The 21,699-nt window shown below is 36.5% G+C and overlaps 1 protein-coding gene across 1 annotated transcript; it reads right to left on the bottom strand.

Moving 5' to 3' along the window:
* Positions 1-19,720: 19,720 nt before the first annotated feature.
* Positions 19,721-21,112, bottom strand: LOC123666891 (protein ANTAGONIST OF LIKE HETEROCHROMATIN PROTEIN 1-like). Its single transcript, XM_045600911.1, is given in 3 exon segments — positions 19,721-20,005; positions 20,830-20,884; positions 20,886-21,112. Coding segments are annotated over 3 exon segments (567 nt in total).
* Positions 21,113-21,699: the final 587 nt, after the last annotated feature.

Below are 21,699 nucleotides of genomic sequence, written 5' to 3'. Positions count from 1 at the left end.
GTACATGTGTTAGCCATTACCACACTACTGGATCAAAGATTCAAGAAAATTCATTTTTCTGACAGAATAGCATGCTCCAGAGCTATTGATAAAATTAATAGTATGATTGTAGCTTCAAAAAAAAAAATTGCAGAATAAATTAAGTAATGAAGATTCAGAGAATAATTTGGAATGCCAGCTGAAGGAAGCAGAAGAATCTAACATTTGGGAATTCCATAATATATTAGTAAAAAATCAGCTACAATTATTTCAAGCAGAAACTGAAGGACAAGGTTTACAAGACGAATTGAAACATTATTTAACACAGCCTGTCGTCAATTTTAAAACGACGGCTCCTATTACATATTGGTGTCACCAAAGAAATTCGTTGTACAGCTCAATAAAGCCTTTCGTCCACTGCCAGCTAAACTAAGTTAGTTTAGCTTAGCTCGAATAGTTGAGCCAGTTTTTCATACATGTGCGTCCACCGCAAACTATGCCAGCTAAGCTACGTGAAATGCCCCAGCTAAGTGGAACTAACTTAGTTGTGCGGCCGATCCGTAACTAACTGAGCTAAACTAAGCGCCTCTCACCCCCTTGCCTTACCCCTCTGACGCCTGTCGATAGTGTTGTTCGAACGTGTTTGTACAGTGAGCGTTCGTGGGCGGTTGGTAAAACACGTATTTAGCAGCATGGAGGTGTTTATTGAATATGTTAAGCAGTATCCTGTGTTGTATAATCCAGAGGATAAAGACTACCGTGACACAAATAAAAAAGACGGTTTATGGAAGAGGATAGTGGATGAAATGAAAAACCCGAACATATCAGACAGTAAGTTTAATTTATATTGTTATTGTTAAAATAATTACAAAAGGATTCTCTTACATGAAATGCTTCTCTTGTTGCTCGTACATTGTCATGTAGTTGTCCCACTGATCGTAAAACTGATCCGTCTTCAGCACTTGCTCCATCAAAATCTGTTATTGTTTGATTAGTTGAAAGATAATTGTGTAGCACGCAAGCAGCTTTTGTTATTAAATCAACTGATTCTACTTTACACTCCAATGGCCGACGAAATATCCGAAATCGCATTGACAAAATACCAAAGGCATTTTCTACCACATTTCGCGCTCTGCTGAGACGATAATTAAAGTTCCTTTTTTCTCTACTGTTACGACATGCGCTTTGTGGGTATGGTCTCATAAAATGTTTTTGTAAAGGAAATGCCTGGTCACCTATAAATACGTAAGGTATTGCAGTACCACCTTCTAGTAAAGGCTGATCACTAGGCAAATTTAATTCGTTATTTTGTAACCTTCGTCCAAATGCACTGTCAGAAAAAATACCACCATCACTAAATCTGCCCATGGAACCAATATCTATTATAATAAACTTCTTGTTTGCATCAACAACTGCGAGTAATACTACAGAATGGAAATGTTTATAATTAAAATACTGAGAACCTGAATGAGGTGGGCATTTTATGGATATATGCTTGCCGTCGACTGCTCCAATACAGTTGGGGAATTGCCATTTCAGCATAAAATTTTCAGCAATTTCTTTCCATTCTCTTTCAGTCGGCAAACACATGTAAATTGGTTGTAAATGATTCCAAACTACTTGGCAGACGTTTTCTACAATCCTAGAAACTGATCTGTCACCCACTCTATAATTGTATCCAATTGTTTTGTAGGAGTCCCCTGTTGCCAAAAACCTGCAAAAGGCAACACTTTTTAATGAATGCATATATGTACATACTTTATTGCACTATAAAATTACAGTTAAAATGATTATAAATTTAAATTAAGAAAGTTAACCCTAACCTTTTTTATTACTGTTTCAGTTAAAACGGCAAAAAACGAATGGAAAAAATTACGTGATGGGCATCGAGAATCAATAAAAAGAATTAAAAGCTCAACAAGTGGCCAAGCTGCATCATCAACAAACACTTGGAAATATGCCAGTCTACTTGAATTTTTATTGCCTTATATGAAAAACCGCCCAAGAAGTGGTAACGTAAATGAAAGCCAGAATAATAAAACAAACAGTACAAAGGAAGCTGGTAATGCAAGTGAAAGCCAGGATATTACAGTTTCACATACTGAGATACAGGAAAATACTGATCATGTTTCTAACACTGAATCTATACCATCTACATCTCACAGCTCATTGTCTGAACAAAGGCAAAGAAAGAGGAAGAACGATGAATCTTTACATGTTTTACTGAGAGAAATTGATGAAGATTATGAAAAGCGTCGCCGTGAGATAAAAGAGAAAGAGACAGCTGAAAGGGAATCAAGAAGACATCCTTTAAAACTGTTTTTTGACAGTATGAGCGAAACAGCCATAAAGTTTCCAGAGTGGTTGCAAAGGGACATTAAAAGGAAAATCTTTACCATAATGTCTGAAGCGGAAGATAAGTATGACAATTATTTATATGGAAGTCAGTTCCCATATGGATATTCAACATCTTCTGCTCAATCTACTCCACGCTCCCAAGACACTCCAGTCTCCCAAGATAATCCATACTTCCAAGATACTCAAAACAACGAAGGCACTCCATTCACCGATACTACTTTCAATTGATATCTTTATCCCTCCCTAATTTCTTATAATTCTCTCAACCTAATTTTCAATAAATATACCAAAGTAACTGAATCTGTTTAATTTTAATCTTGATACACTTACCTCAAACAAATAGCCAATCTTTCTTCTGGCGATATAGCTTTTCGAAAATTAGTATCAATCTTAGCAATATCCTTGGCAATAATTGTAAGTAACTCATCAAACTGTAGTCTAGATACACGATAGTACATCTTAAAATTTTCGTCGTCAAGTTCATTAAACAAAGTGTTAAATTCGCTGCTTGTTTTCCAGGACTGAATGTGTTGACTTATCCAGTATCTATGTTTCCGTTTTTTCTTCATAAAATAAGCAATAATCAATCTTCTTCTCCTATGACGATAGTCCTCCTCTAAAGTCTCGTCATTGCTCGTGTCGTCTTCCATATCACATCTGGTTAACTCGACGTTCTAGCACAAACTGGCCATCACTAACGTAGTTTTAGCTTATTTATTGGTGGACGGACGACGTAGTTCTAGTTTAGCTGAGCTTAGTTCACTGAGCTTAGTTCTTTATTAGTTTAGCTGGCGGTGGACGATCGGCTTAAGGCCGATTGCTAACAAATACTTTTGCATAGTTGGAACATCTGTTCCAAGTGAAAGGCTTTTTTCTGTCGCGGGAAATATTGCTACTGACGAAAGAAGTCGTTTAGATCCTGAGCGATTAGATAAGTTAATTTTCTTAAAGTCACTCGACTTAAAATACTGGGAAATATAATTTCTTGTTAAATTTGTATTTAACTTTAATAAAATTTTATAAACTTAAAATTTAATTAATTTATTAACCGACTTACAAGTACTTAGGCGAGACTAGAAATTTAAACTGCCACATTAGTTTAGTGGTCGCAAGCACTACTGCTGAGGAAAAGATCCTGGGTTCGATTCCCACCATGTTAGTGAACTTAGCAGATCATTGTCCAGCAGATCAAAAATAAATGTGAGTTCTTATCGCATGCAGCTGAGTTCTACAGTTCCTGATACTTTTTAGAAATAGTTCCGGCGTTTTTACCCTAAAAAAAGACAATTGAAAAAATGCTCTGCCAACTTCCCGCAGCAGATCATTTTATAGGAGGGCTGAAATAAACGTGAGTTCTTATCGCATGCGAATGAGTTCTACAGTTCCTGATACTTTTTAGAAATAGTTCCGGCGTTTTTACCTTAAAAAAAGACATTTGACAAAATGATCTGCCACCTTCCCGCAGCAGATCATTATTTAGCAGGGCAGAAATAAACGTGATTTCTTATCGCATGCAGCTGAGTTCTACAGTTCCTGATACTTTTAAGAAATAGTTCCGGCGCTTTTACCTTAAAAAAAGACAATTGACAAAATGATCTGCGAACTTCCCGCAGCAGATCATTTTTTAGCATAACTTAAATCATCATCATTTATAGCATAGATCATAATAGTACTGAAGTTGACTAAACAGTATTGAAGTTGTCGATCCTTATGACACATCCCTGGAGCCTGACAATATTTCGTTTGATGTGACTGCCCATAACGTATGCAGCACTCCAAATATCTCGGTAAAAAACATCTCAGTCTCCCCCATCCAGCCCCGAGTATCCAGTCCCGAGTTAAAAGTGGAAAATATCATCCCTATTGCCGATTCTTTGAACATCGTTAAGGATGCGGAGCATGAAACGACCCAGTTGTGCAGGATCGAACAAAATCTAGTTAATAACGATTGGAACGTTTGTGAGGACTGGAGAGGATTGAACAAGAACCCGAAACGGGAAAACGAAACAGATGAGTCTCTGGTCAAAAAACGGACGAAGGCAACATGCTTGGATAACTGCCCTGAGTGGGATTTCATAAAACACTCAAAAACTGCCCACGCACCGGTTCGTTTAAATGGAAACATCGCAGGATCAGTGCGTTTAAATAATCAAAATTTGAATGTTATTTCAAACTGTGCTTTTGATTCAATTTTTCAGGCTGTTCTCAGCGGGCTGTTAGCAAATACAGTTTACTCCAAGAGTTTAAAATCATCAGACTGTCCTATCGTTAATCTGGCACAGAGTGTCAACGATAAAAAGAAAATATTGCGAGAACATTATGTCCAACGTGCAAAAATATTGACAGGCATTTCCATCTTTCATGACAGAGTCACGACCTATACGAGAAATATAATGCGTTTAGATGTGGAGTGCAATGCTGCCCATCTAGCGCAATATCTCTTGGAAAAAGAACCAAGCTATACGTCTAGCGTTGATTGTTCGTGCGGATATAGAAACCAGCATAAATACACGGTTCATAAGTGTTAATGTTAATACCATACTGTGTCGCGGCCTCCATTTAATCCAGGAAGCAATCGAAGATTCTATAACCATGAAGAGATCTTGCTTCGACTGCAAAAGAAAAATACCTTGCGGAAATAAGTATGGGTCGCACCTGGTTTTCGACACAACAGTCATCAGCGATGCTGGTTATCCCAATAAAAAGAACATAGTTGTTCCCATAGAACATAGTTGTTTCTGTGCTGTGTGGCTACGGCACTAAAGAATTTAGCCACCCCCTCTCTTCCCGTGGGTGTCGTAAGAGGCGACTAAGGGATAACAAGGTTCCACAACCACCTTGGAACTTAAGAAGCCGATCGATGGCGGGATAACCATCCAACTGCTGGCTTTGAAATACACAGGCTGAAGACGGGCAGCAGCGTCTTCGGTGCGATAAAGCCAGTAGTACTGCGGTCACCAACCCGCCTGCCCAGCGTGGTGACTATGGGCAAAACACATGAGTTCACGTTATTTTTGGCGTAAACTTGTGGAGGCCTATGTCTAGCAGTGGACTGTACAGGCTGTAATGAGTTGTTCCCAGGTTGGATTGAATAAAAAAAAATCATCCAAGTCGGTGGAAAGACATACATGGTAGCTGCTGTTGTTGATTTTAGTTTAGACAAAAAACATTATGCCACGTATGGATTTACGGGCGAATTTTGGTACAAATATGACGGCCTCATAAAAAAGCGCGCATCGGCAACTCTAAAAACAACGATAAGTCCGCATCTGATTGTTTACGCAATATGCAGTGACCTTTAAGTGGTCAAGATAAGCCATAGGCCTCTTTCGTAAAACCAGTGGCACACTTCCAGAAATTGGAGGGTCTTGCCGTGAAATGCATGAGCTTAAAAAGTGTTGTTCTGCTGAAACGAATATTTAATATTTTTTTACAGTCATAGACTTAGCCGTAAGTCTTGAAATAAAAAAGATTTCATAGCAGAGATAACGGAGCCACGTAGCGTAATCAATAAAAAAAGCCATGCTTTCAAGTAGCTTTCGAAGAAAAAAGAAAATCAAAAATATTTTTAAGAATGATGTCATCTGCTGGCATTTTAACGTGAGTTCTGGTCTCGAATCGAGTTTTAAATTAAAGTTCCTATGCGTATCTGTGAGAAACGGAAGAGTTCTAGCCTTTCACAATAATTTGTCATAAAATGATCTATGCTATAAATGATGATGATTTAAGTTATGCTAAAAAATGATCTGCTGCGGGAAGGTGGCAGATCATTTTGTCAAATGTTTTTTTTTTAAGGTAAAAACGCCGGAACTGTTTCTAAAAAGTATCAGGAACTGTAGAACTCATTCGCATGCGATAAGAACTCACGTTTATTTCAGCCCTCCTATAAAATGATCTGCTGCGGGAAGTTGGCAGAGCATTTTTTCAATTGTCTTTTTTTAGGGTAAAAACGCCGGAACTATTTCTAAAAAGTATCAGGAACTGTAGAACTCAGCTGCATGCGATAAGAACTCACATTTATTTTTGATCTGCTGGACAATGATCTGCTAAGTTCACTAACATATTCCCACCCCTACCTATTCTTTCAAAGGAATATAGGCGTGATATTATGTTCATTAATTTAATAATACTTCTATCCAATTACTTGTATTTGCAGTAAATGGTCATTAATAATGTCCTGTATCTTTATTAGGCAATTAGTCATGTTTGAAATTGGCTCGATTAATCGAAAATCGATCTTTTAATGCTCGATTTAAACAAGAATCGATTCTAGTATGTCCGATTTGAATCGAATCGGAGATCGATATTTTTTAAAATGAATCGACATGCCTACCACCAACAAAAGAGGCAGTGTTCTCTTAAAACCATCAGCAATTATACATTACAATAATTTTATGCCTGGTGTGGATTTGCAGGACCAAATGCTTTCATATTACCCTTATGAAAGGAAAACCATGCGATGGATAATAAGAATATAAAGAAGATATTATTCCACACACTGCAGATGAATTTAAATAATGCGTTCCATTTATATGACGGCGCATTCGAAACGTCATATGTTTTATTACGCCGGAACTAGATTGACAAGCTGCAGTGCTGTCGTCTGGCGGAGCGTCGTAGCGTTGGTTAGCGCGGCCATGTTGGCAGTTTTACTTTTGTTACCGCATCGTAAGCGCACCACGTACCCAGTCGACGAATCGCTTTTGTTCCGCGTAATCTTTTGATATCTATTGTTAATTGTTACTGATTGTTATAGTGAAAGTGATAATTTAAATTATAGTGAACTGATTTTAAATTAAACCATAACTCTAATTATTTTGTGTATTAAAGTGATTAAAGATCGAACTTGAACTTTGTTCTCTGTATATACGCCCACGTTAACATGGCTGATCCTGATAATGGCGACCCCTCGCCTTTATATATAATAAATTTAGTGTGAGGAGCAAAATGAATCTACACTGCGTGCAACTGAATCCACTCAAGCCGTATATTGGTATATAAGTTTGATTTTTCGGAAAATGGCTTATCCGATTTTTGATTGTTGTTTTTTTATTCGAAAGACATATATTTTTTCATAAACATAACAATTTTCAAATAAAAAATGACAAAACTTTTTAAATAAATACGGTCAAACATGAGCGTTACAGAAATTACTCGTTGCGGTACCCACGAGTTGCGAGACTAAATCATGTATAAAAGCTCACGTGACCCATATTTCTTATCAGTCACTTATCAGATGTTGGCAGGTACACATCTCCTTAAGCTCCCAGTATTTTAATCGCGATCCAATGGACACTACCTTAGAAGCAGCGGCCCAAGTTGTAGTTTTGTTGCAAGCGGGCCATAATCAACGGCAAGTCGCTCGTGAACTTAACATGAGCCAATCAGCTGTTTCACGAGTATACAGAAAGTTTCAAGAGACTAGTGACTTCGTTCGGAGACCACAACCCAATAGACTCCGGAACACCTCTGATACGGACGAGCGCTTCATTGTCTTAACTTCGTTGAGAAATCGTCATCTCACGGGCGTTGATGTGCAACAGGAGCTCAGGGGGGTTCGAGGAGTGGCTGTCAGTCAGTGGACAATTAGAAGACGCCTGAAGAAAGCAAATTTAACTCCTAAAAGGCCAGCCAGAGGCCCGAAACTGACCACAACTCACCGTCAAGCCCGACTTTTTGTTCGTGAACACCTCAATTGGACTATTGAGCAATAGAGCTCCATTCTGTTCACTGATGAGAGCAGAATGTGTCTCCATGGCAACGACAGAAAAGACCGAGTATACATTCATCCAGGGGAACGGTTCTCGCCATGATGTTTCGCTGAAACAGTATCATATGGCGGTAGTTCAGTCATGATGTGGGCTGGAATATCATATGAAGGGAAGACCGAGCTTGTTTTCGTGCCTGGTGGTGGTCGGAGTGGTGGTCTAACAGCTCAAAAGTACGTGGAAATCATTCTCCTCGATCATGTTGTACCTAATGCAGGGTACATAGGAGAAGATTTTCTATTGATGCATGATAATGCTCGGTGCCATACAGCAAGTGTTACTCGCCAGTTTCTTCAATTTGCACCAATTGAGACGATGATGTGGCTAGCCCTCAGTCCTGATCTGAATTGCATTGAGCATTTATGGGACGAGCTCAAACGGAGGGTGCGAGCTAGAGATACGGCTCCATCAAGCATCGTCGAGCTCAAAACTGCGCTAGAGGAAGAATGGAATACGATACCTCAAGATTTTATCAAAAACTGATAAAATCAATGAAAAATCGCATGCAAGCCGTTATAAAAGCTAGGGGAGGCAATACAAAGTATTGAAAATTTAAATTTTCTTTACTTTTATCAAAAATAATTTTTTTATTCATTAAGTTGTTGTTTTCATATTTCTTCATTTTTTATGCATTTCTGTCAAATTAAATTTTATCAATAAATACTCAACGGATTTGCCTCATTAGGATAGCATTTTTTAAGAGAAAAGATTTGGCTTTCAAACACAAAAAAAAAACAAGAAAATCGGATTAGCCATTTTTCTAAAAATCGAACTTTTATACCAATATAGGGCTTGAGTCGATTCAGTTGCACGCGAGTGTATATGATTTCCGTTTATAATTTAATGCACGCTCATTAATTTAGATGCACGCCTTGTTTCGCTCGAACAGCGTCGTATGGAGAAGAACCAAATATACTTGTATAAGTTGCTTAAAAATATGATTGATTTACCGATTCTTTTAAATAGCTTGAACTTTAGATGCCCCAGTTATTCTTCGCGCCCTAAGTCCACTTTTAACATTCCCCATACGAAAACGAGGTACACCAAAAACAATTTTATTTCTCGTTCATGTGCTCGATATAATGAAGTGTATGCAGAAATAGACTATTTCTCAGTTCTATTGAGATTGGTTACGAAAAGAATCAAAGCCCTCTCTAATTGTTAGTGTTCTAATGTATCATTTTTGAGAATAAGATTATAAGATAATTATTGTTTTTTTTTTTTTTTGTAATTGTCTAACTAAATTATTTTTAATTTGTGTTGTAACTCTGACTGATTAAAAAAAAAAAAAAACTAAAACTTTAACTGATCAATGTTTGTATTTTGCAATGCCATATAAATAATATTTGTAAATTATCGATTACAATTTTTAATTGATTTTAATTATATATAAATATACCTAATTGTATTCAATCAGTAGTTAGTATAATTTAGTTTTGTAATTTTGAATAATTTAATTGGTTATCTTTTAATTGTTTATTATTTAATTGATGATTGTATTTGTAGTCTTTCGACTCTTGGAAGGTCCTTTTCTATATTTGCAGGGCGCGGATGTAGGTTATACTCGCACTCTTTACAATATTATGTAGGTAGTACTTAAAATGATTATAACGAAATTGTAACGTTCACCGAACACGTGTATGCGTGCGCGCTCTTCAGCGTTCCGATCTAGTCTATCGTGTGGCGGAGGGAGTAACTCACAGCAGTGCCTAGGACTTGCGACCTAGGTGTAGGTTTAAGGAGATCCCCTTTGAGATGCGCTTCAACGCTCACCTTCACTGCTCGAGTTGTACGCCTCGCCTAGCCAAATTAATCGTAATAGATAACAATTAATTCGTTTGCACAAATTAATTATTGAACGAGTCTAGGTTAAGCTACTAGCAGGATACAACAAGTGTATCGTGCCAAGCCAGAGCCAAGACTGCCTTAGCGGTGGTTGCACCGTTCATTTCGTACACGTCGGAATAACTCGAGTAATATAATAAATGAGGGTAGATGACTATCGAACGATGTGCTAGGTGGCGCGATCGTTGCATCTGTTGTTTATAAATTCCTTTCTGATTGCGTATGACAGCGCTAGTGTCGACATATTAAATTTTCCTATTTGTTTTTGTTTGTCTTCATTGTTTATTTTAGTATTGCTTGAATTATTTATATTTTATATTTCTGTATGTGATTTATCGATTATTTCTTGTTAATGTGTTCTTTTTGGTCATTTATGAATTATTTACTGTTGGAAACTTTGCTGGTTTGTGTATTGGCTGTATGAATTTATTAATTTACTGTATTATTGTACTGTATATTTCCTAAATAAAATAAAATAAAATATATTTTGGAAAAATTATTACCAAAACCACCACAAATAGTTGAAAAGATGTCAACTAAACATATTTTAACCAAAATTGAGAACATTAAGACGCGGCAAAAAAAAAATGAGGGCAACAGGACAAGAACTATCACAGAAGTTGTAAGAAAAGAATGTAAACGATATAGAGAAAAGAAGAAGAACCGAGTTGTCACTTTGTATGAATGTAAGAGTAGCATTGGAAAGCCAGACCTATGCATAAATTGTTTCTTTGAACTGCATTTAGAATTTCAAAATTCTTGTCTGTAAAATAGTTTCTAGTTTTATCTGCAATTAAACCTATATAGTGAATATTTAATTTGTTTCATTTGTAATATCCTTTAATATAAATAATGTAATACAAAAAAAAACAAAACATTACATAATGTAAAAAAAAACATATACACGACCGCTCATAGCTCCGTAGGCCAAGTACACGGCGCCGTGAAAATGATTTTATTTTTTAGGATATATTGCCTACTATGAGTAACGATCGCTATCAGGTGTACATGATAACAACCGGGACCGACGGCTTGACGTGCTCTCCGAGGTACGGTGGGGAGACCCACTAGGACTGCACAAACACCCAGACCACGGCAAATATCCGTATGGCCAATACAAATGTTTTTCATGTGCAGGGATCGAACTCGCAACCGCCACCGCAGCAGGTACAATCCATAGCTGTGACCGCTGCCCCAACGTAACATATAATACTTAATTACAAATAATTAAAACACTGAAAATTTATGGCAACAGTACATTCATTACAAAAACTGCTTACAGAGATGCATCTTACAATTGATTTGGCATTGAATGTGTTAAAAGATCTTACAATTGCAATATTTAAGAAAAAACTGTTTTATTTGCTGTTGGAGAAAACGTATTTCGATGTTAATGACTTTTTATTGCACTGTCGCGCACTAAAATAATAATTTTAAAGAGATCTTTTAAAGCGGCTAACTAAAAAAACTATAAAATTTAAATTGAAGGATGTTTAAATAAAAATGACAGATTTAAATGAATTTATTACCGAAAATCTTAACAATCACTTTGTTAAATTAAATTAAAAGTCACAATATAGTTGCTATAAATTAAAAAAATATGAACACACAACTATCTTAACCCTTTAACAATAACTATTACTACTACTACTACTATACTTGGTACGTACTACGTTGGCTACGTACTATTCTTGGCACTGGGTTGGGGGTTAAATAAAAACACTTAGCTGGTTCGGGTCTCCTATGCACCATGTGGCTCCGCACACGCAGCACCACCTTCAAAGGTTGGCGCCGTAAAAGGGCGTCATCTGCAGCCACAAGACTCGTAATGGAGGGTAGGAGGAACTGCCGACGTTGATGCCAGAACGAAGAACTTCTCCCTTAGGTTGGGGCTGGTCCTTTGGGATGCGGTACCGTATTCTCTAACACCGTCCTCAAATGAGGCCACAATGCGTTTATGTGTGGTACTTTTCGAAACAGCCTTTCTCGATGCACAATGTATTTATATATTTTTTACATTGCCAGCATGCTTTCTTATGGCAAACGATGCATCGTATCTGGCTTGGGAGTTTCTGAGTGAAGTGTCCAACACCAATACTTGGCACCATTGAAGAAGGTTTACGACGCCTTCCGTCGGATCTTTCAATATCTACATTCTTCAAATTTGCTGTGTGGTTACGGCAGTTAGAATATAGCCACCCCCTCTCATCCCGTCGGTGTTGTAAGAGGCGACTAAGCGATAACACAGTTCAACTCCTACCTTGGAACTTAAAAAGCCGACCGATGGCGGGATAAACATCTAACTACTGCCTTTGAAATACACAGGCCAAGGACTGGCAGCAGTGTCTTCGGTGCGACAAAGCCAGCCCTGCGGTCACCAACCCGCCTCACTATAGGAAAATCGCGTATGTTTCGTCTCAAAACTCCGTATCCCAGTTGTTTCAAAACTAAATGAGCTGTAATTTTGCACACATATACTTGTATGTACAAAGTTTAATGGAAATAATTTTGATTTTGAAAATTCTGTTTATTAATTAATTTAAGAAATAAAACCTAAAAAAATACATGCATTCATATCATATTCATTCATTCCATATTCAAAAATACACAAAATTTGTCTTTTTTTTGTAATTTACATAAAATGGAATAATAGTAACAAACGAGAAAAAAAATATGTACAAAATTCAGGAAGCTCCTACAGATTTTCGTTGATAGCAAGAAGCTTGGCTTCATCTAAAAGTTCTTTCTATATTGTTTCTGAGGTGTTTCTCAAACTTGATATGTATGGATCAGAAGTGTACAATTAGGTATAGAACACGTCTTCATTGGTAGCCACTCTTGAACACTTTCTAGAATGATGAAGTCTAAACTTTTTGTAAATATTTACGTACAGTTGGGCTGTACTATATGCGTATTCACCGAACTTTTTTGAATTAATATGGAATGGCTCCAGATGACATGGTTTGTAGTATTATGTACATTCGTTTTATAAATTCTACGTCTACACCTGTAATGTCTGCAGAGCAAGAGTAATTCTGAAAAAATCTTCGAGCTGTGTTTCCGTCATTACTATTTCCAGTGCCTTGTCGAGGTTTATCGACATGCAGTCCCATTTCCTCCCTAAACCGCTTTTGTACCAGTTTTTTCTTTTCGTATTTGTTTTTTTTATTTTCAGGTGTAGTAGCTGACCACTTTTCAAAAGACAAGTTATAAGAAATGTGTAAGACCTTCTCCACACTCCTAATCCAAGCATGTAGTGTTGACAGTCCGTATTGAAATGAACTTTCATTCACATCTCGTGTCCTAACTGCCTCTAAGTTATTCATTTGCCGAGGAGTAGCACCACAAACTGTACAAGAAGCGCTCGAACGAGTCTCAGTTAAAACTTGTGCCGCTTTACCATCAATCATGGTTAAAAATAGGACATGAGTAATTTCGATTACCTCACCATTCTTATTTATCAGGGAGGGAGACAGATTTTGTTTTTGATTGTTGATATCAGCCACAACAGACGCGGTTTTTTCAGGAGTTTCTTTGGAAAATTCTAACAATATAATGCAATATCTTACAGATGAGCAAGTTTCATTCTTCCAAACAACAGTATTAGTTGTCTCATCTATGAGTCTAATGGGTACAAATGAAGAAATAAAAAGGTTTGCGTCTGATATAAAATCGCTTTCTTCGGGCAAAACTTGCTTGTATTCACTCTGTCCTGATGACCCGCCATAACCCCATTTACAGAATAGTTTCAACTTTCTTAAACTGTTTTTGTAAACTGAATCAATTAGTAATATACGTGCCACAGTATGATCTAACAAGTCCTGCAGATTGACTTTTGCACTTATGTTAGTAATGGTTATGCTCGAATCTGGTGGGTAACACATGTTCTTCGCTTCGACTAAAGTTGGATAAGCAGGAAACACTGAGCAGTATTTGTCCGCCAAACAAAGTCGAAGTTTCCCATACTGTTCTTTGTTAAGATCTAAGTCAATAAAGATCCGTAGTGCTTCCTCCTTTGAAAAAGGTGTAACGTCTTCAGAGTTCTCAGTAATGTATTTAAGAATTTTTTTCTTATCATTTTTTGATGCAGTTCGTATAATATTAACGATTGTGGCCTCCTCCGTCTCACCCATAGACCGAAACTCCTGAGCATATGCATTGAGCACACAGTCCAATCCGTACTCTTGTATTAATTCCATGTTTTTTCGTTTCTTTGTTTTTTCTGAAGATGTTTCGTATGGTTTCGAAGGTCTGCCACTACTACTTCCAGACGTATTAGGGTCATTAACCGTGACTCGACACTCTAGTGGAACACGAAATTGACCATCTAACCAATTGACGTTCTTACTTTCAAAGCGTTCTTTTATCCGAGATGCATTTCTCCAACGTTCGTTACATTTAGATACCAAGTTGCTTTGAATGTAAGAGACCACAGTAGCCATATCCTCTAGTGACAAATTGAAATTCTCTTGTAAGTAGTCTTCTATATCATTCCCATTTATCAACAAATTACACAACTCTCGCTTGCTACAAACAAATTCACCCATTTTTCAAATCAGTTAACTTTTGGGAATTTTTGAAAATAGACATTAACTGCTTTTTATTTTCTCATCTGACTGTCTGACCAAAAACTGTGAATTTTTCAGGGCTCGCCTTCCTTTTATAGGCCAATGAAATGGTACTATGTGCAAAAAGATAAGAAAATAATAATTTGCAGTCTTCCCATAACCAACTTGTTTTTAATTCGACCCTAATAGATAAGTGACCATATTTTATCAAATAATGTGGTCAAAACTGTATCAAAACCAGAAAAAACTATTATTTCTTTTTATTGTTGTAATGACTTTATATTCTTCATCCAATTGATATTTATATTTTATGACGTTTATATTTTCTTTGCTCACATAAATATCTTTCACTTTTGTCCATTCAACTTTTTCTCCGTCATCGTTTTTCTTCCAGTTTTTTCCTTTTAACAAAGAACGACAGTCTATTATATCATTTATTGTCATTACTTTGACTCTATATTGTCTCCTGCAGTTTTTGCCCATCTTATTATGTTAAACCACTGATCAGGTGTATATATTGTCCTTTTCTTTGTAACGCCCTCAATCACAGAATAAACACTATCACCTTCATTTTGGGTGTGTCCGACTTCTAGAAATCTGTGGGTTATACTTTCAATGTCATATTTAGCCACCAGATATTGATATAATGCAAAAACAATGCGGTTCCGATTTTGCCCAGAGCAGTTGTCTGACCAAAACTTAAAATGTTTCGTACCCTTATTTATTATTGGTTGGATAAAAAGCATAAGTCCGCTACTTATTTCATTGGCTCCCTTTTTGCCATTTATTTCTGTCCACATGTAACAAAATCCAACTTTTTGAGTAATATCATATACTGTGAAATTGTAAAGGTTTAATTTTCGCTTATAATAGAAAATGCTGACATCACCATGTGGACAAGTCAATATTTTCTGCATATCAAAACAAGCGGCAAGCGTTTTGCCGTCAGAATTTTTGGCTTCACGTTTATCAATTTCTTTTCGAGATCTCGCCAAATTTTTGTACTTTATATGCTTTTCATGATAAATTTTTTGTTGCTTCGTCGGTTGCTGTCTACAGTTCAAAACATTATGTCCCTTAATAAGGCAATTAAAGCATATGTTGTTTCTCTTAATGAAGTCCTGGCGTTGTGAAACCTTTAAGTTGACAAAATCTTTACAGTGGCAAATATAATGATTCTGTGAACAATATGTGCAAGCATTTTTCATTTCCGTTACAAAAGATTTGACGTTAGTGACTTTTTGCGGCATAGGTTTTCTTACATAATCCTTAGGTTGTGTAGTGTATATCATTTCCATAGAGCGAAATCTTTTTTCTAAAAACAAGGTTAATTGGTGAAACGTAGGTATATCAGTTGAGTTTTCGAGGGACTGTTCCCACAATTTGTGTGATTCAGTATCTAATTTTTTAACAGTTATATGCACTATGATTGCATCCCAATTTGATACATCAATTCTGATATTCTTTAGCGAGTCGAGGCATTGAGTAGTAGTATCTAATAAGTCTTTAATACCTTGTGTAGATTCCGTTGTCATCTTCTTTTAGTTCAATAAGCGGTTTAAGATATTGTTTACTATAACTCTTTGATTGTCAAATCTGTCAACTAATTTTTGCCACGCATCTTGGTAATTTGCATCACTGAGACTAAAATTTTGAAGCAATTGTTCGGCTTCTCCGGTCAAACTAGATTTCAAGTAATGATGTTTCTCAATATTTGACAAGTTATTATCATTATGTATGAGTGATAGATACAGATCTCTGAAACTTATCCAATTACTGTAATCTCCATTAAATTTTGGTATTGGTATTGGTGGCAATTTTGGTTTCAATTTTGAGAAGTCAGAAGTGTCATTAGCATTCTTACCGGAGGTATGAGTAGAATCTAATTCATATAAATAATCCTTTAACAACGTTTTTAAATCCAAATAGGCATCTTCCGTAATACTATAGTTATTCTCCGAATCGAAGTCACAACTTTTTAATTCCTTTTCCGAATATTTTGTTTGAAAATAATGATATTGTTTGTTATATGAATCCATATACTCGTTTAATGTCTCTAATCACGTGTCCAAATAACCTCTTGTTATTTTAGATCGGCTACATTTCTTAGTATTAGTTAACAACTTTATGATTTTGTTTGACAATTCAGTAATAATTCCTATTTGCGTTTTAATATCAGCCATATTTCGTAATTTTAAGTTTAAAAACAATTCAAGCACAATTTCTAAAGTCTATTTTTATTATGTCACTGACAGTTGTTACAGTTAATTTTGAAAACAATAATTTTACTAAGTCCAATTTGTTTGAAAATTTTCTAAGTCCACACAACGCCTAATAATTGCATTCGCTAAGTCCACACAACACGTAAGAATTCTAAGTCACTTTACGAAATTATTCTAAGTTCGATTATTCACCAGAGACTAAGTTGATTTAACACCACTGTACTCACGTTACCGCTAAGTCCAAAAAAGAAGAAAGAAGAAAAATCAAGAAGAGCAGTCCCGTCACTATCACTGCAATCCTGTTATGCGTCACTTCACAGTTCACTAATTTTGCACCACACAACTTCACTACACGACACTTGCACTTTTTCACTACTTAACACTTATCCGACTACGAAGGACCACGAAATGTATAATGAAACGCCGTAATATTACCGAACCGTACTAATTTATTCAAATCAACTTTTAAACTATGTGCAATCGAAAAGAAATAGTTTAAGCGCGATTTAAATTGCCATCAGCGCCATCTATTAGAAGATTTATACACTAACAACCACTAATACTATTAAGACCTTCTTATTATATTCCTTTAATTTGAAAATTTCTATGTACTATTCTAAGTCTATTTTAAGATATCATCTCACCCCCATCAAATCTGCGAGAAGGGTGGCTGCTGGGACGACGATACTACCAGCCCCTCCCTTGTCATAGCTCTACATCCCCATCACTCATTGACATCATCTCACCATTCATTTTTGGTTGACTGTTCTGCATGGGCGGGACCAACTGTATCAAATCGCAGGCCACCCACATTGGCTGGACAACATTGGCTTACATCTTTCCTAGAGAGAAATAAAGATATCTCTCAGTACGTCAAGCAGAAGGCCTCTCTGTTGCAAGAGCTCGGGGTATGAACAGGAAAGAAGTAAGTGCATTTTTTAGACTGCTTGAGAAAGAAATGATAAAAAATGATTTGACTAATAAACCAGAAAATATTTTTAACGTTGATGAGAGTGGCATACAATTAATAAATAAACCTACAAAAAGCAGTACACATGCCCGTAGCTTGCACACTAGCATACCACCTCCTTGCAAGTGCCAGCTACAGTCATGTGTATTAACTAACTGGCATGCCTGTAACTGGAAGCTAGCTAGTTGCAAGTAGCTAGCACAAAATTTGATTTTCTTGCATGCCCGTTGGGGGAGGGGACGCGGGGGGCTGCTAACCTGGCACGTGTGAATAGACGCGACAGCTACGGGCATGCCAGTAGCTGACTCATTGTGGCCGAAGGCGCATGTTTTTTGTTATGATTTCGAATGTCAAATTTTTTCTCTCTTTTGTTGGTTTTTGTATTCAACATGGCACGATGGGGTGACGAGAAAACTATACAGTTCATTCATTGGTACAGAGAATACGAATGTCTTTGGAAGCCGACTAACCCGCTTTACAAAAACAAAATAGCACGTGGCAATGCCTACAGCAAATTACAAGAAGAATTAAATCTGACTGAAAAAGAAATTAAAAATAAAATCAAAAGTCTACGAAGTACTTACCATCAAGAAAGGAATAAAGTGGAAAATTCAAAACGATCCTGGCTGGCTCCAGTGATATTTACAAACCCAATTTTATTTCGTATAAGGATTTCGATTTTATAAATGAAACTTTCGAATACAGAAACTCAATCCAAACAGCTGTTGTAAGTACCTACTCTTTCTTTTCTACATTGTAGGAATGTCGAATAAATATCGATATATCGATATTTTTAATTTGATATATCGATATTTTTAATTTGATATATCGATATTTTTGGGCGATATATTTTATAACGATATATCGATATCAAATATCCAATATCGAAATTGTATCAAAAACGATATTTTCTTTTGTCTGGTGACTCAATCTGCTGTTCAGAAGCTTTTTAATTTGGTACTTAAATTGTTATTTTTTTTCGTCGTACGATATAATATATCATATATCGATATTTTTTCTATATCGACAGCGATATTGATATTTTTTTAATGTGGTACTTCAGTTGTTGTTTTTTTTTTTTTCGTCGTCCGATATATATCGATATTTTTTCTTCGATATATCGACAGCGATATTGATATTTTAATAAGTATCGATATATCGATATTTTTTTTCATTGCCGACATCCCTACTACATTTAACCTTTTCGGTTGGATGTCGCACACGAATGCGCGATTCAAGGTCAACAACGGTACGCTCGGAAGTTGCGCTTCCGAGCGAACCGTTTCGCTCGGAACTATCGATAGTTTGTTATTTATGAGCACCAATAGTATCGATAGTATTGCACAATTTCAATAGTATTGCCACGTTCTAAGCTATCGATACTATTGATAGTTTTCATGCGATTTTTTAACGAGGGTCCTTCTATCGATAGGCAACACTAGTACAAAGGTTATGATATAGGTATGGAGGTATGAATGTTAAAAAAAAAAAGTTCACGCAAAAGTTTTATTAAACAAAATTACTTGTACAATTACATTTATTCATTTAATATATTTATCGAACGGTCTTGCCAAGGTACTGCTTCTGTTGTAATGAAAAGATCTGCATATTTATTTCTAGTAAGTATTGCTTCTCTAGACGATCGATTATTTCGTGTTCCTGATAAATTCCGTAAACATGTTTGTAAGTGATCACGCCAGGAGCCGTTAATAATAGTACCGAGTTGAATATCTTCATAATCCACACACCTTTGTGTGATATAAGTATTAGTGGTTTTCCGCCACCAATTGTGCAAAGAACATGCCGCTAATACTATGACATCAACTTTTTCTGGTTTTAGAGCTATAAATGATTCAAAAATTCGGAATCTTGATACAAGGATTCCGAACGCATTTTCGACAATTCGCCTAGCCCTGGACAACCGATAATTAAAAACTTTTTCTCTTCGGGTGGCTCTGATGGGAAACGGTTTCATGAGATATTTTTTTAATGGAAAGGCTGCATCTCCGACTATAACAGAATTTTCAGGATTTCTTTCAAGCCTGATCTTTCAAACACTCCTCCATCTGAAGCTCTGCCGTTACATCCTATATCAATATAGGAAATATAGTAATCGTCATCCACCAATGCTAGTAGCACTATGCTGTGCCTTTCTTTATAATTAAAATAATTTGATGTATCGTCAGGAGCAATAATATTTATGTGTTTGCCATCGATAGCTCCAATACAGCCTGGAAAGTTCCATTTGGTTCGAAAGCCATTTTCTATCACCTTCCATTCCTGCCTCGTAGGAATCTGAAAACAAAATATCTGTTAATACATACAAAAACTAATACTAACTTAATTTTAAATAAATTACAGGTACAAAAATCCTTTCAATCGAGCACTGAAACTGAAACACCACCATCACACTCTCAAAGAGAGCAATCCTCCTCTCAATCAGTCCAGCAATCAGACCAGCAATCCTCCTCTCAAACAGTCCAGCAGTCAGACCAGCAATCTTCCTCTCAAACAGCCAACCCACCAAACAACGAAAGGTTGACTGTCGCATTCGACCAATCACACTCATCCGCTGATGCAAGTACAAACGAGCAAGCACCATCACCCTCTCTCCAGGACCAAAGATCTTCCTCTCGCACTGCAGCAATAAACCAACCACATAAAACTAGCCAGACTAAGAAAAAACGTGTAGAGCAAAACGAAACCTTAACTGCACTTGAACGCCTGGAAAATGTTGCTACTGCAATCAATAATCCTGGATCAAATGATAAGCAAAAAGATGAGTTTTATTATTTCAGACTAAGTGTTGCTGCTCAGTTAAGATCATTGCCATTAAATAACGCTCTGGATATGCAATCCAAAATTCAAGTTTTGCTAAGTACAGAAAGGTCTCGATTGTCCACTTCATATTCTCAACCATCCACTCCGTATTCGAATACATCTATATATTCTGAAGAAATAGTAGCATCTGCCGATGATCAGTTTATCGTAATACCCACGCAGTCAAACACGGGTGAAGAATCAGGACATAATATTTTTTCTCAAGCTTGGAATAATGCCTAATGTTTTAGCTGAAATAAATAAAAACTATGAATGATATTCAAAATTCTTTTACTCACTTTAATAAAATCCTTTAGTGCAGTAGCTATTTCACTACAAACAACAGGAACGAAGTGAAATCGTCGATTTTCCTACTCTGTACAATGCTTCTAGAGATACAAATGAATCACCTGTAGCTAAAAATCTTAGGGTTATTTCCAATTTGGTTAATGCAGGGATGGCATTTCGCATGTGAGTATCATTCTTTGTTATTTTGTCCCCAATTTTTCCTAACAATTCATCAAATTTCTCTGGGAGCATTCTTAAATCGTTTCTGTAACCATCGTGGTCTTCTTGGCGCATTTCTTTAAGCAGACAACTACTTGCTCCAAAATCTTCCCTTCTACTAATCCAATCTCTTACCCAAACCCGTCTTCGTTTTTTCTTTTTATCTCTCATTAATTTTACTACACATTCAATTGCTAGTAACAACACGATTTTGTTTCATTCACTTCGATTGTTATCCATGTTTGGCCCGCAAGAATAGGTAGATGTACGAAATACTCTCACGAACTGTCCTGTGTATACGCAAGGGTAATACTGGTATGCCAGGGCACAACATGCATGCCAGTATTACTTGCAAACGTATCCGCAGTGTATCAGTTACTCGTACATGCCAGTAACTTTTATCCCAGCTACTTTCCCGATTTACTGGCATGTGTATCCCCGGCTAAAGTGTTGACGGCAAAAGGAGCCAAAGATGTTCATCTGATCACGCCCCGTGACAAGGGAGAAACTATTACTTCGATTGCATGCTGTAGTGCTGAAGATCGTTTTTTACCTCCAGTGTTAGTTTTCTGATGGCTTGCCAAATGGGTCTGAAGTTTATATGAACAAAAAGTCAACTTACATCATTTCCGAGTTATTTTTGCGATGGTTCAAAAAAGATT

The sequence above is a fragment of the Melitaea cinxia genome, chromosome 27 (genome assembly GCF_905220565.1).
Source record: "Melitaea cinxia chromosome 27, ilMelCinx1.1, whole genome shotgun sequence".
NCBI classification, from domain to species: domain Eukaryota; kingdom Metazoa; phylum Arthropoda; class Insecta; order Lepidoptera; family Nymphalidae; genus Melitaea; species Melitaea cinxia.
Note: the sequence above shows the minus strand (reverse complement) of the source record. Positions and strands in the feature narration are given on the sequence as shown.